Below are 16,345 nucleotides of genomic sequence, written 5' to 3'. Positions count from 1 at the left end.
GGTATTGCATGGAAAAACATGGCTGCTGTTTTGTTGTCTCTTAATGGAATAGATTGGATGCTAGGCTTGTATTTGAATTTGGAGGAATGTGTTTGGTAAGCATTAAAACTTGAATGATAAAAAGAGAATAGCTTCTCAAAGAATTTTGATACTTCTGCTTCCAGCTGAAACCAGGAAATTCAGAGGCAACAAAAATGAAAACAAGGAAAACGTTAATGGAAATTTTGAACCTAGAAAAGGTTTGGTTTGAGTTTTGAAGGAAAGTCTGACTTGGTTAACTGCCCCCAAGTACTACTGTTATGATTTGCTGGCTTTTTATTTGTTCATTATATTTTGTTTATATAAGGTTATCATATTATGTTCTAATTTTTAGGGGTGGGTCCCCAAATTTGGCAGCTTAAAAAAGGCTTCTACATTGACTGCTTGCTGAAGAAGCCACATTACCCAGAACAGGCTTTTGCTTTAGTAGGTGTGGGCCCCTTTGCCTCAAGTCAGCAGTTCTACTTGGGAAAGGCTTGCAAAATATTCTCCGAAGAGTTTTCTCTGTTACTTGCATAGAATGGTAATACTTTAATTAAAGCAACATGTATACATAATTTAACAAGTGATTACCAGAACTGATTTTCTCTAATAAAAATTATCATAAACATTTTTTTTTGATGATCACTTAGGGAATTGTGAATTACCTAAGCCTCAATCTCTAAATATTTTGGTCCGTAGGACCCCAATTTCCAAGAATCTATGGAAGTTCTGACTTTAGTCTATCCAAAATGTGCAGATCAAACTCCAGGCACTTATTGTGGGTGTGGAATGAAGGTTTGCACACTAAACTTCCATCTCCTTAAAAGAGTAAGGTTTCAGACCTCTTTCCACCCCCCCCCCCCCCCACAAAAGGAGAGCTTTCTCTTGGAGGTCTACATTCTTATGGTCTTAATCGAGCTCTTTGGTAGCTGATGACCTCCCCTCTCTGTATTTAAAGCACCCTCTTGAATGCCCACTTACTTTATCTATACATGTTCCTTTAAGTTCTTACCTAAAGAGTTTTTCTCCATGTGACAAATCTGCTTACTTTAAATGCTCATCACTACTCACTGTTTATGCTGAAATAATGCATTATTTGAGTTGCAGTTTGCAAATAATGATCAAAGAGTGCCTTCCTCTTAATTAAATCATTGGCTAATTTGATGAGCCTTTCCAGGGGTCAAATGAATTAATTGTGTAAAAATCACTCCTATTGACTTCCATTCAGCTGAATCGTTTAAAAATTTCCTATATTGTTTCATTCCTATACAGATTAAAATTCTTTACAACTAAAGACAGTATTAAAATAAATATGGCATTTATATTATACTTTTGATAACTGTAAGATTTGACCCATGCTTAGGTGATCAGATAAACCACAAAGTGTTAGGGGAAACTAACTTGATTAAATTAAGAAGAAGGAACTACACTATTAATAAGTAAGCAAGCAAATTATGGACAACTTGACTCTTCCAATATTTCTTTCATATTTAATGTAAAGTTTAATGTGTGTTTAACACAATTTTTGTTCTCTTTCCTAGAGCGACACCTCCTCTACGGACGGCCTGCAGTGCTTTATCGGACTCGATACGATATCTTGTATCACACTGACTTTGAAAGCGGTTATAGTGAAATATTCCTAATGCCACTCTGGACGTCATACACCGTTTCCAAACAGGTCACTGAAAAAATTGGGGCTTTGGGGCTTATACTCTTCATGCGATTACATTCTTTGCATTAGTGTAATGATTGCTTGCTTAACAGAATTTTGTCTTAGAAAAGATTTTAATTTATCTTGAAGAAAGAAATTTTATATCGAATCTATTACTGAGTATTGTTTTTAATCTTTATTTATTTTTGAAGGAGAGAGAGGCAGAGTGTGAGTGGGGGAGGGTCAGAGAGAGAGAGGGAGACACAGAATCCGAGACAAGCTCCCGGCCTTGAGCTGTTAGCACAGAGTCTGACGCGGGGCTCGAACTCATGAGCCACAAGATCATGACCTGAACCAAAGTCAGATGCGTAACCGACTGAGTCACCCAGGTGTCCTGCAAAGTATTTTGAATTAGACTTTATTCAATGTTCTTCTAAGAGCTTCATAGGAATATGTTAAATTATAAACGTATTAAAGGAAGTATATACTAACGCTTGTTGCTTTTCCTCTGTTTGCCATTGCCCGATAGTTGCAGAAGCCGCCAAGATTTGACTGTTTGTTTTAATAGTTTATTTTTTTAGAGCAGCTTGAGGTTCACAGCAAAATTGAATAAGGACAGAGAGTTCCCATATACCCGTGGCCCCACACATGCACAGCCTCCCTATCAACATCCTGTTTTTTAATAAAGATTTTATGTTGGGGTTTCAGTTTTGGTGAAGATGAGATAGGTAAGTTTATATATGGAATTAGAAAAGTTTATTTGGCAGTTGAAGTATGTTTTTAATTTCTGATTACAAAGGAACACTTCTACTGCTGCAAACACAGCTTCTTGTTCGTTTGTACGGTGTGCATGTACATATGCCCTGGTGCACAGATTTCTATGCAGTCTCTCTTTTTATAGAGGGTATTTCTATATTTTTTCTTAGAGTGTTATTTTTTAAGGCTGTCTTCCATGGAATCCCATCCATTATTTCAACAATGCAATTTCTGCTTTATATATTATGGCTTTACTTAAGACTGATAAAAGTGTTCTGCCACTAAGAAAAAATAAGATTTTGCAAATTCCTGGCTTACCATATTTAAAACTGAAGCCTTGCTGGTTTTTGGGGGGGTTGGGTGAGGAGGCCTCGTTTTAAGGAGTCAGCGTCCAAGTATGAGCTACAGTAAAAGCTAGAGGGGTTTGGGTTCTGGCTGTTCGTAACAGAGCAACGTGGTTTTGGTATTTCTTTGTTGGTTTGGCATGGTCTTTGTGATGGCATTGCTAACTACCTCTGACTCAACATGCAGGCTGAGGTCTCTGGCATCCCTGAGCACCTGACCAACTGCGTCCGGCCTGATGTCCGTGTGTCTCCGAGTTTCAGTCAAAGCTGTTTGGCCTACAAAAATGATAAACAGATGTCCTATGGATTCCTCTTCCCTCCTTGTAAGTTTTAGCATATCAGGATCTGACCATTCTAGAGGGATATTATTTCGTAGAATCTGGACTGTTAGGATTTCAGTGGTCTTCTTCAAGAGGAGCACTCAAGAGATTGAAAAATTGAACTTCTATGAGATACTTCCAAAATTGGTCAGAAAACAGACCACCTTTCACAAATCCTGTTCTCCAGAATTCTGAAGTGCAAGGGAATATATAGCGTGCCCCTCACATCATTAGTGGGAATCTGACAGTAAAATGGTATATCATTAGGACATTAATGTTTTAAATACTAGAGAGGTGATCTCTTAAGAATATGGGAAGCCCTGGGGCTCCTGGGTGGCTCAGTCGGTTGAGCGGCCCACTTTGGCTCAGGTCATGATTTCACAGCTTGTGAGTTGGAGCCCCGTGTCGGGCTCTGTGCTGACAGCTTGGAGCCTGGATCCTGCTTCAGATCTGTGTCTCCCTCTCTCTCTGCCCCTAACCCACTCACATTCTGTCTCTGTCTCTCTCAAAAGTAAATAAACATTAAAAAAATATATAAAATTAAAAAAAAAGAATATGGGAAGCACTTTAATTATCTCTCATTACCTTGATGACATTTTTTAAACTCTAAAACCTATATACATAATACTTAGTAGACCCAAGACAAGGTAGGAAGAAAAAGCATTGTAAAAATTTGGGGGAGAAAGCTATTGGTGAAGAAAAGAGATTGAGTGGGAGGGGAACTGGGAAATACTGTTTAAAGTAGGGAATGAGTAGAAATAAAAGAGTAGTTCTATACACAATTCACTTCAAACTGTTCAGACCATTTTAGTAGATTACATTTTTATTTATGTTGATTTTGGGAATTAATGGACACTGTTTGTTTGCCTAACATTTAGATCTGAGCTCTTCACCGGAAGCTAAATATGATGCTTTCCTTGTAACCAATATGGTTCCAATGTATCCTGCTTTCAAACGTAAGTCTGATATTTACCTAGTAAACTATTATTTATGAAAAGAAATATTTCTAAATTTACCACTTACCCTTTCTACCTCTATATTAAGTTTGATAATAATATATTTCATGTGTCTAGCCTTTGTAATTGTAGAAGAACTTTAACGTAAATTCTCTACTATTAATCCAAAATATGAATCTGTGAGGGAGGTTGGTGGGTTGTTTGTCTCTTGTTTACAATTAAAAAATTAAAGTCACAAGACATGACCCAATTCACGAATGATAGAAACTGAACCAAACCCAGTTTGTGTTTTGCTTCTCAACTGGTGCTCCTTCTATTTCAATGCTCATTATATTGGTGGTTAAGAAGGGTCTTCTTTTGTTTTGGAGGCCACCTGATGTTTAACAACACTTATGTTTATTTATTGAATGTTAAAGTAAAAGCCACCAGAACTTTCCCCCTTTAGGGTGGATGGTAATGATGTATTCTGAATGTTGACCTTGAAACCCAGGAAGAACTTTAAAGGATCTTCTGAATCATCAGAGTATTAAATTCAGATGGTCTTAGGGCTTTGTAAATTATTTTAGTTTCTTTGAACACCCATAATGTCTTTGTACGTGACGTAAATATTTGTGGGTGAAAGTGATGCCGTGAATGGTATTGGCACAGTGAGCCCTGGTCCAAACACTGACTTCCCTGGAGTCTGACAACTAGCTATATAATTACAGAAATGATATTTAACCTCTCATTTACAAAATTATGAGATTTTATTGCATGACATCTATGGCTTATATGGATATGATGTAATTGTCCAATGGAATAATCCATTTTCTATTTCTGATAACAGATAATTCACTCATTTGCCCATCCATCCATCCACCCATCCACCCATCCATCCATCCATCCATCCATCCATCCAAAGATAGAGAAAGCATTATGCAATAATTTTTACCTCCTTTTACTGTGACGAGACTTGTATTCTTATAGGAAAGGTAGGAAAAGGAAGCACCTCTACCTACTTCTACTTGGCAGAGGACCACTGGTTGTGTTCCAGGACTCTTGGGCTGAAATGAAGTGTCAGATTCAGAATGCGTGATTGTGGAGTGTCATCTCCAGCGGCAAGCCTCCAGAATTTGACATCAGTGAAATGGCCAACATGGTTTAGAGGAAAAAAATGTTTATTTGATGTCCTAGTTAGTAAGTGGAGGTTAATTCAAAGGTAGAATCCATTGCTTAAGCGTGAAAATTTAAAGAATGCTTTTAAAAGGCAGTTCCCTAGTTTTTTCTTAGTCCCAACTGAGAAACGTTTCAGAAACCGACATAGATAGATTTGTCATAATATTACATGGAATGCATCTTCATAATGTCCACACATCAGGGTTTCCTGAATTTCTTTGTTCTTTGCTGATGCTTTTTTGACCAAGCAGCAATAAAGGAAACACACGGTACCACCCTGAGGCTGGCATGGCGAAAGGCCTTTCACAGAGGGCTCCCTGTTCTTCCCTGGGACTGGTTTTCTCACATGCCACGTTTCTGTGGGTTTGGCCTTTTGACTGTTCTCATTGTTATTTTTCTCCCTTTCTGCCTTTCCAGTTTTTGTGCTCAACATTCGAACTTTTCTCCCATGGTCCTCCTTTCTCTCTTGCAAATAATTATCTGTGGTATTTTGGCTCCGGTGGACGGCTCTTTCTGAGTAGAGTATCAGAGGGTCTAAAGAATGGTAGAAGCACTAGGGAAAAAACAGCCAAGTACTTTTTCACAGGGGGAGATAAGAAGTGATAACAGCCCAAGACTCACAGCCCTCATGTAGAGTAGCACGTAGTTCAGTGAAACCTAACATTTCAGAACCAACTCACTATTCGCATTTCCTGTCCTCTGTCATTCCCTTCTTTTGCCTTTCCTTTCTCCCCACTCTGTTCCTCTCCACTCCTCTCTCTGCTGGACTATAATATTACCTGGACCTAATGTGGACAAGGAAGTCCCCTCCAGAGGTGATCTTGAAAATGAGAAATGAGCGATGGAGAAGAAACCAGAGAAGCACAGATAAGGGAGTTTTCCCGATGAAAGGAAGAGAAAATGCAAAAGCTTAATCTGAAATGAGTTTGGCAAATGGGAAGACGGGAAGAAAGCTATGTACCAGAGGGGGAAGGGGGGAACAGAGTCATGCAGGTAGGCAGGGGCCACGGTGCAAGGTTAGGATTTTATTTTAATTGCAGTGATACATCATCTGGAATGTTAGAAACGGGAAGTTGGGAAGAGTGTGACACATTCTGGGTATGGTGTAAAATGATCCGAGTGGCTATTATATAGTGGGCTGCAGGGAAGAGCGAGGTTCTCACTGGGAGCCTGGGAAGTAGTCTTTTGTGGTAGTTCTTTGCAGAGAGGATAGTAATTGAGACCAGGATGGATGCAGTGAAAATAGTTGAAAAGTGGTCAGATTTGGATGACGAGGGTGTATTTCAGAGGTAGCACTGACAAGGCTTGTTCACGTGTGTAGGAAAGAAGGAGCCAGGTCAGGAATGACTCCTAGGATTTGGACCCGAACATGTGAGTGAGTGAGTGTCATTACCTGATGGAAAAGCAGGGAGTTAGAGCAGGATTGGGAATGAAGGCCAAGAATTTTGTTTAGATCATTTTTTGCCAGACATGGTCATTAGGTCAAGTGGACCCTGAAATGGGTGGTTGGATAACATGTCTGGAGCTCCTTGGGAGGGTCAGGGCTAGAGACATAAACTTGGGAACAAGTATATCTATGAGATCATGAAGGAAGAAAAAGTAGATTAAGGCCTTTTTTTCAGTTTCTCACAAACACTGTCCTTCCTCTTTTGACCACACGATTCCCCTTGCCTGTTCTGTTTCCGTCTCTTTGCCTGTAAAGCATCCACTTATCCTTTAGATCTCAGCTCAGTAACCACTTCATTGAGGAACCCTCCCCCGACTTATTGGGCTGGGTTAAACTCCCCTACTGGTGTCTCCATGCCTTTCTCTCTGCTCGTTCATAAATGACACACACAGCTGGTACTTCAGGATGAATTCTTTTCAAGAATCGCAGGAGCTCTACTGTCTCTTGGCTTATGACATGTGGCTGATCCCAGAGAGAATTTGACCAAAGCAAGGAGTTTTGATCATGAAGAACAGATTTTTTTCCCCCCCGCAGGAGTCTGGAATTATTTCCAAAGGGTATTGGTGAAGAAATATGCTTCAGAAAGAAATGGAGTTAATGTGATAAGTGGACCAATTTTTGACTATGACTATGATGGCTTACATGACACACAGGACAAAATCAAACAGTAAGTTTGTCTTTTCCACTCAGTGTGTGTTTTTAAATTCTAAGATCTCATTCAAGGCTCTTTTTCAAATATTCACGTACTAGAGAAATGCTGATAGCCCTAAAGGCCTTTGCTCTTTGAATCTCCTTGTAATTTCTTCAGTACTTTTGGACGCTTGATTAAATGTCTTATTGGTGGTTGGAATGGAATGGAGTTTTGTGGTAAATAAATGTACTTTTCCATTCCATGAGAGAAAAGTATCAAAAGATTTTTTTTTAATTTGTCATTTATTCTTTATCAACTCGTCAGTGGAAAGATGATAATTTTCCCTCATCTCCATTATTTGAGGAGACTTTTGGAACCCCTTAGATTTCCGGGTCAGTATATCTTAATAGGAAATTCCATGGAGACTTTTGTAAAATCTAGTTGTTTCTACCCTTCTCCATGATGCTGTTGGGGAGATTAAAAAAAGATAAGGCATACTTGCTCAGAAGGAGCTAACAGTTCAATGGAGAAGGGAAGTAGATACAAATATGACAAATTCATAAGAAGTCATTTAATTTTATACATGTGTGAAACAGAGGGGCACAAATGATGAGAAGGTTTAATTGTGATTTACAGATAATTACGAACAATTTTTTTCATACACATAATTAATAAGATAGGAATTATCTTACTCCCTTTCTAGTCATCCATATGAGAAATGTCAACTTAATTGTACATTTATTTTATTGCTGATCATTGCTGTAGTTTTTTTTTTTTTTATTTTAACGTTTATTTTTATTTTTGAGACAGAGAGAGACAGAGCATGAACAGGGGAGGGGCAGAGAGAGAGGGAGACACAGAATCTGAAACAGGCTCCAGGCTCTGAGCGGTCAGCACAGAGCCCGACGCGGGGCTCGAACTCACGGACCGTGAGATCATGACCTGAGCCGAAGTCGGATGCTTAACCGACCGAGCCACCCAGGCGCCCCTCATTGCTGTAGTTTTTAACCAAAATTATCATTTTAGCCATAATTTCAGTATTTTAAAAATGATTAAAATTAAGATAATAGAGAACCAGGTAAGGAATTGTGAGTTTCTGCACTTCAGTTTACTGGAAAAGATTTTTTTTTTCAATCTCTACGCTCATCACTAGCTCATTAGTCCTTAGTATTTCCTTGAGTGAATGAGTTTTCTCTACCAAGCTCAGCATCTCATTGTAGTTTGAAAGGGCTTATTATTGCCCCAGCTTCGGCGTCTCCTGCCTCAGGTCCACTTTATACAATGTTATGCAAGTTCTCTTCCTGAAACATGGATCTCATGATGACTCTCCCTGCCACAGACACCTTCAGCGAGACCTTACTACCTAAACAATAACACCCAAATTCCACAGTGTAGCCCTCAGAACCTCCAAAGTCTGGCTTTTATTGACTCTTCCGGCCTCACATTTCTACTATCTTGAGCCGTTCATTGTGTCCAGCGTCTGGTCCTTGGTTCAAGCTGTTTTCTTTGCCTGGAATATCGTTTTCACTCTGCCAAGTTAAGAGAAAGGGAATTCCAGGCAATAAAAACATTGGGTTCAAAATACAGAAGTGGGCCACTTTCTTAGAAGTGAAAAATGATTCAGTTGAATGGAAGTTAATTTTCGTGACTTAGGCAATGTTCGTGGGTCACCATTTAAACAAGAAAGCTATTACATGTGTTGTAACTTTATTTTTCCTTCCTGTTCCAGGTATGTGGAGGGCAGCTCCATTCCCGTACCAACTCATTATTACAGCATCATCACCAGCTGCCTGGATTTCACCCAGCCTGCCGACAAGTGTGATGGCCCCCTCTCTGTCTCCTCATTCATTCTCCCTCACAGACCAGACAATGAGGAGAGCTGCAATGTGAGTTCAAAGACAGAGTCCTTTAAAATGATTCATCTTTGCTTCTTAATTTATATTCCCACCATTAAACTCTTATACACTTATTATAAGACGTTTGGACTATACAGTAAAACCAAGTGGAAAGAAGAAAAGACCTTTGCTTATCACCTCAGAACTTTGTGTTCGAATGGCTTTTGAATTTTCAGTGTAAGGGTGTGGGGAGGCATGGAAGTGTGCATTCATTGTAGTTCCGATTACGTGTTTGATTTTGTCAAATGATAAAATGCCCAAATGTTTTTGGTTTTGTAAAAGACATATGTATTTTGTAAAGGTAGGATAAAAATAGCAACATTTTGATAATTGTTGAAACTAGATAAGAATTCACAGGGGTTCATTATATTATTCTTTCTACTTTTGCGGGCATTTGAAAATTTCTATAGTAAAAACTTTTTATAAAGACACATATAGATGGGAGTATATACTTTATAAATCAGATTTTTCATTTGCTGCTAGTTATGAGGGCACTTGTAACAGGTCACCATTCCCAAACAGCACAGATGACACCCAATACCCTTATTCGTAAGTGGAGGCAGGAAGGCATCACGAGAAGGCCCCTGGCAGGGGGGTGGGAGCCATGCAGTGTGCTCCTGGCCCTCTCCTCCTTCTGCTTACACTCAGGGACACATCACATCACTTCCTCAGATCTCTTTGATGTGACAGAAAGACTGTGCTCCAAGATTGATTTTAGAAGCAGTAACCTCTATGATTTTGCTTTATAGAATAGCAGGAGCAGAGATACAATCTACAGAAGAGGATCTTAGTCAGCAAGCACTGCTCAGTTCCTAAACTGTGTGTGGTGCTCTGGGAGAAACAACAGTGTGTCAAACATAGGCACTACTCAAGGCAGCCTGCAGCAGGGGGGAGCAGAAAACAGGTGCAGACTTTGCTACCCTACAAGGCAAAGAGCCACGAGAATAGCTTCAACAGAGGTTATCAGTTTCATGGGCAAGGTCGATTTTGGACTAGGGCTTCAGCTGTGGGAGGAGACTGAGGCTCTGGATGTTCAGAGCAAAATAAGGGATGCAGGACACAAATACAAAATTTGAAATATGGCCAAGATAGCTAATTAAGCTTGACCAGAATATTGGAATTGAGGGTAATAGGGGGAGATAAGGTTTTTAAAGCTGCTTGGAGGGTGCCTGGGTGGCTCAGTCATTAAGCGTCTGACTTCGGCTCAGGTCATGATCTCACAGCGCTTGAGTTCGAGTCCTGCTTCAGGTGAGCTTGAGCCCCGCTTTAGGTGAACGCGAGCCCCAGGTGATCCCTGGCTTCTCTCTCTCTCTCTCTCTCTCTCTCTCTCTCTCTCTCTCTCTCTCTCCTCTCTCTCTCTGCTCCTCGCTCACTTGAGCCCTCTTTCTCTCTGAAAACACACACACACACACACACACACACACACACACAAAACAAAAAACAACCCCCCCCCAAACAAAACAAAACAAAAGTTGATTGGAATAAATTTTAAATTGAAGTAGTAGTAATAGAAGCCGTAGTGGCAGAGGTAAGAATCGCTACCATTTGCTGAGTATGTGTTACCACCCAAGTACTGGGCAGGTCCTCTCCATAGATTATTTCTAATCATCTAATTATCCTGCGAGGCAGGTATATGTGTTATTCTCCCCGCTCCCATTGAAAAGTTTGGCACATTGTTACCTGGTTAGTCAGTAGGAGAACAGAACTGTAGATTCAAGTCCTCTGACTTCAAAAGCCCATCCTCCTTAAAATTTATCAGATTTCCACAGTAGAACCTTGGGACCTTAGAAACTTTTCTTATTGCACAAGCATTAAATAGCCACGGAAAATGCTGGTGCATAAGAGCAACATTTCAGGGCTCTCCTTTAGGGAGATAAATTTAAGTTGGAAAGGGTCAAGCCTGGAGTTCAAAGTGCTTTGGCAAGATTCACGGGATTGAAGGAACAGAACTGGAAGTGAGGTTGTGGTGTTGGAAATGTAACAAAGAGAGTAGAAGGCAGCAATATTATACTGAAGGATCAATAAGATCGTATAATAATTTGGTAGGAGGTGGAGAAGCAGGGGAACTGCAAGTGAAAGGCAAGCTGTCGTCAGCTTATCGACTTGACCTTCTCCATTTTGATTCTTCGGAAACACGAGGGTGGCTAATGGTGTACCAGGGGGATGTCATGCCTCTGGATAACATGATCTACTTTGTTTGAACTTTAGTTTTCCTAAAAACTTATGGAGAGGTAAAAATTTGTGCAAAAAACTAAACCCATATATTATGGAGTGAAATTCACAATTGCCTTGCACTTTTAAGATAGAGACTGCAAAGACATTTCAGACTGATAGGAGGTCATTTAAGATACAGCTAGATTCCTGGCGAGTATGTGTTCAAGTTTCTCTGTCATCAGGGGAATTTGGTGATGGGACACTGAGTTCAAAGACATTCTTCAGTCACCCCCAAATTGTACATCTGACCAATGAAATCCACAGATGTCCTCACAGCTGTCTCCCTCCACTTTCTGGCTCCTGACTCTGCACAGAGCTTAGAGATATTTCTTGTAGAGTTCAGGGCCAGCATGTTTCTTATTCTGCCCACACAGAAACCTGTCCTTGCTGTGAATGTCACTTTAAAACTGCTGGGGCTTGGGGCGCCTGGGTGGCTCAGTCGGTTGGGCGGCCGACTTCGGCTCAGGTCATGATCTTGCGGTCCGTGAGTTCTAGCCCCGCGTTGGGCTCTGTGCTGACAGCTCAGAGCCTGAGGCCTGTTTCATATTCTGTGCCTCCCTCTCTCTGACCGCCCCCTGTTCATGCTCTGTCTCTCCCTGTCTCAAAAATAAATAAACATTAAAAAAAAATTTTTTTTTAAATAAAACTGCTGGGGCTTGAATTCACAATCTTATGAGAAAGTGAGGAAGAAAAGGCAGGTGAAAAATAAATGTCCATAGCAAGAAAGATAATAAAGAAGTTCATGGGTGGGTGTTTGTTTGTTTGTTTATTTACTTATTTATTTATTTTTAAAATGTTTCCTTCTCTTCTTCCCTTGGTACACATGAACTTTTATTTGAATTTTATTAGTTTTGCATTTCACCCTAGAGTCTCTCCTAGCAAATACTTTTGTGGATTGCCAGCTAGCATCAGGCAGAAGATATTTTCTTCCTGTGTTGCATAGCCAGCATTTCCTAATGACTAGTGACAGGCTAGATTTTAGCATGTGAGAACCAGAAGAAAATGCCCTTCGAATGAAATTGGCAAATACTTCCCAAGGAAAGAACTAGCAAAAGACAATTTTCCCCCTGAATTCTTGTAATCCCAGCTGGACACTATTTATATTAGGAAAAACCTTTTTACCCTTTGTCTTTACATTCAAATGACTGCATTTACAAGAGGAAAAATTAGACCACTGAAAAATCAAATAAAGAGTTGAATATGAAAATTCTCCCAAAATACAGCTTCATGCTTACTCTCCTTACTCTGAGGGGGTCCTGATCCATTTGGAGACCTCCTACTTCGTTAATTATATGGTCACACTGAGGATTGGTCAGTACCGTTGTGGGCAGAGTTATATTTAGGTCTGTCTTTTCCTGTGAATCGCAGAGACCTTGGTTAGCTTGGGTTAGGAGGGTGGGGCATGGAGGGTTAAAATCCTTACTTCCCCAGCCTGCAAAGCAATTTCTTCCTATTTCTTCATTTTGCCTGGGATGGCCAGGCCTCAGTTTCCTGAACCAACACCCTCGTGGTACATATTTAGCACTGGCAAAAGCTGCTGTAGCTCCCTGTCCAGGTCTGTGTGGGTTGGAGCTTTCCGAGAAAACCCATTGCAGGTTCTTGGACTTTGGTGGGGAGTTCATTGAGACCACTGGTGGTGGAAGAGCTGGGCGAGGGCATTTCTGAACATACTCAGCCCTGGACATGCAGCCACCTTTCAACTTGTGGAACAGCTCTTGAGGGCCATTGCAGTTCTGGGGGCATTTGGGAATGAAATTATTTGCAAAGGCCCTCCTGCCTCATGTCTACTAGTGAAGGTAGGCATTTCCCCCACAATTCCCAGAGCTCTCAGATCTCATGCTTTCTCTCAACTTCGCACCAAAGTGAAAGAAGGTATTTTTAAAATATAAAGGATTACTTGTCCTAAAGTACCTTTTAATTTCAACTGAGACACAAATAAATTGTTTGGTGTGGGACATCCGGATGTCTTTCATCTGGAATTTGTGCCAATGAGACAGTCTTGGCAAGTAGCTAAGGCAGAAAGAGATTTCCTTCCTCTTCTCTATGATGTTTCCCTACTTTGTCTTTTGTTCCCCTTCTTCCTTTCTCTTCTTCTTCCTACTTTCCAGGGAGCTGCTGAAGTCAGCATTATTTTCCTTGTGAGCCAATGAAGAAAGTCTAGAGAGGTCAAGTGGGTTGCCAAGGTCTCATAGCCAGGAAGTGGTAAAGCCACAATTCCAACCCAGGCCTGTTGGGCCCCCAAATACCAGGTGTATCTTGAGCTGCTCTAAGTTGAACTCATTATTTGAATATCAATTCATTGCAATTTAATAGATGATGTACTTGATATTGCGGGTGCTTCTGAAAGACCAGGAACGCACACGCGAAATTCTGTGCATTGAGCGTAAGCTCTTCACTTTCCTTAGGAGCCAGAAGAGCATTCCAAGTTGCTCTGTGCCCAGCATTGCAGCTTGACAGCAGTGGGGGAAGAAAGTAATTACTGAATTCTCCAGGGCCTTTGGTTTTTGTAATTTGGATTTATGTTCTGAAAACCTATTGAGTCAAAGGCCCTTTCACACCACATGTCTCATTTATTTGGTACAGCTAATTGCTGTCAAAAATGTTAACAGCCAAGGACAGGTATTTGTGGTGTGTTACCAACAGGAATGTGGTAGAGTGGCCAGGGAGGCCAGGAAGGAATCACAGGCGCTGGCTCTGGGCGCAGGAGTATGGAGGGGTCGTTTGTGGACCTGCACCAAATTGATCATCTGGAGAACCTCCTCTGGAAAATTGTGACTCTGATTGTATTCTGTTTCCATTGCAGAGCTCAGAGGACGAGTCAAAATGGGTCGAAGAACTCATAAAGATGCACACAGCTCGGGTGCGGGACATTGAACATCTCACCAGTCTGGATTTCTTCCGAAAGACCAGTCGCAGCTATCCAGAAATTCTGACGCTAAAGACATACCTGCATACATACGAGAGTGAGATTTAACGATCTGACCATCTGCAGTGCAGTCTTATCAACTGGTGTATATTTTTATATTGTTTTTGTATTTATTAATTTGAAACGAGGACATTAAAAAAAATGTTAGTGTTTTAATCCTGTACCAAATCTGACATATTACGCTTGAATGACTCCACTGTTTTTCTCTCACGCTTGATTTAGGTAGTCTTATGTTCCGAGTAGAGCTTGTAATAAATACTGCAGCTTGCATTTTTAGTGGAAGCTTCTAAATGGTGCTGCAAATTTGATATTTGCATTGAGGAAATATCAATTTTCCAGTGCACAGTTGCCACATTTAGTCCTGTACTGTATTGAAATACTGATTTTGTAAAGTTGCATTCATTTACTGTTAATTATGACAGACATATTTAAGCCTTTTAGACCAATCTTAAATATAATAAATCACACATTCAGTTTTTTCTGGTTTTATTTGGCCTTCATTTCACTTATAAATTAGAGTTTTGCTTCTGGTATATTCATGCATGAAAAGTATACATTTTCTGTATTGGGCCTTCTTCCTTGTTGAATATAATTCATATAGTCAAAGGAACATCCATGCTATTCAGCCATAGTGGCCTGGATAAGATAGTTTAGGTACACATCTCTGGGAAGGGCAGAGGGCAAGAGAACCAGAAGACCTCCAGAATACCCTCTGTCACCAGTCTCTTTTAAAAATATTTTGAATTTTGGAGGAGTAGGTTCTTTTGATAAGTTGATTCAAAGCTCTGAGTATTAAACTCAACTGGTACTATCTGAAGCATATATTCTGTATAAGGTACCAACCTATGAACCATGGAGGATATAAAGAGAAGTAAGAAGGTGGGGTGGGTATAGCTGTAAAAGTATAATTAACCAATTCAGGTAGAAAATAATAAATGCCAAGTGAAAAGTGTTAGTAATAATTAATATGCCAAGCATCTAAATGCTAGGTGGGGTGATTATAGATGGCCACAGCTTCAAATAATGAAACAGGATGAGGAAGTCATTCAGAAATTTTTCAATCCTTCTGATTGTGTCTGGGAGAAAGGATCACATTAGTGTCCTCATATCTCTAACAGTTGCTAGTCCTCCTTTTAAAAAAAGAAGAGGACTGGGGGCATCTGGGTGGCTCAGGCAGTTAAGAATCTGACTTTGGCTCAGGCCATGAGCTCACAGTTGGCGAGCTTGAGCCCCGAGTCGGGCTCTGTGCTGATAGCCCAGAGCCTGCCTCAGATTCTGTGTCTCCCGCTCTCTCTGCTCCTTCCCTGCTTGCACTCTGTCTCCGTCTCTCTCAAAAATAAATAAAAACATTTAAAAAATTAAAAAAAAAAAAGAGGACAGCATATTGCTTTGTTTTCATTATGTTAATTCTTATAGTTGCCCCATTTATGGTCAGTGAAGTGTGTTTTTAATTTCTATACAATTTCCTTTAAAAATCAAATTGTGGGTGCCTGGGTGGCTGAGTCAGTTGTGTCCAACTCTTGATTTCGGCTCAGGTCATGATCTCATGGTTTGTGAGTTCGAGTCCTGCATTGAGCTCTGCTCTGACAGTGTGGAGTCTGCTTGGGATTCTCTCTCTCTGCTCATGCTATCTCAAAATAAATAAATAAACACTTAAAAAACAATAAAACAAAAGTAAAATCAACTTGTTTAAGAAGGAAGGCATTGTGTCAAGTAAAAAACACCTTACGACAGAAGTGGGGGAGACTTTACTGGGCATTGGGAAAAACCAGGAAGGTGGTAACAGTAAAAGTACTTACTGGAAAACAGCTGTTGGGATACATGGGAAGAAGTGAACACTCCAATGCTGATGACAGCTGTATTTATTGAGCACCCACTATGTTCCAGGCGTATCTCTGGCACTTCATATACCTTGTCTCTGAACGAGGAGAAACAAGGAGCTCAGGGAAGATTTTTATGGGACAGAGAAAAACGAGATTGGCAACATGGAAGAATGCTTGCATTGGGCTTTGTAGTTTGGGCTGGGGTG

At 40.4% G+C, this 16,345-nt stretch overlaps 1 protein-coding gene across 11 annotated transcripts in view; it reads left to right on the top strand.

The window, feature by feature from the left end:
* Positions 1-14,794, top strand: part of ENPP2 (ectonucleotide pyrophosphatase/phosphodiesterase 2) — a 111,324-nt gene extending 96,530 nt beyond the window's left edge. For 6 of the 11 annotated variants that reach the window (XM_019459959.2, XM_019459958.2, XM_019459965.2 and 3 more), the window contains 7 exons: positions 165-239; positions 1,563-1,699; positions 2,960-3,095; positions 3,971-4,048; positions 7,185-7,317; positions 9,011-9,167; positions 14,194-14,794. In XM_019459959.2, the coding sequence (XP_019315504.1) occupies positions 165-239; positions 1,563-1,699; positions 2,960-3,095; positions 3,971-4,048; positions 7,185-7,317; positions 9,011-9,167; positions 14,194-14,364 (887 nt within the window). In that variant the 3' untranslated portion in view covers positions 14,365-14,794. The remainder of the gene's footprint in view (positions 1-164; positions 240-1,562; positions 1,700-2,959; positions 3,096-3,970; positions 4,049-7,184; positions 7,318-9,010; positions 9,168-14,193) is intronic. The other 5 variants (XM_019459963.2, XM_019459962.2, XM_019459967.2 and 2 more) reach the window with 1 other exon arrangement.
* Positions 14,795-16,345: the final 1,551 nt, after the last annotated feature.

The sequence above is a fragment of the Panthera pardus genome, unplaced genomic scaffold (genome assembly GCF_024362965.1).
Source record: "Panthera pardus isolate Hobbes unplaced genomic scaffold, ASM2436296v1 HiC_scaffold_7, whole genome shotgun sequence".
NCBI classification, from domain to species: domain Eukaryota; kingdom Metazoa; phylum Chordata; class Mammalia; order Carnivora; family Felidae; genus Panthera; species Panthera pardus.
Note: the sequence above shows the minus strand (reverse complement) of the source record. Positions and strands in the feature narration are given on the sequence as shown.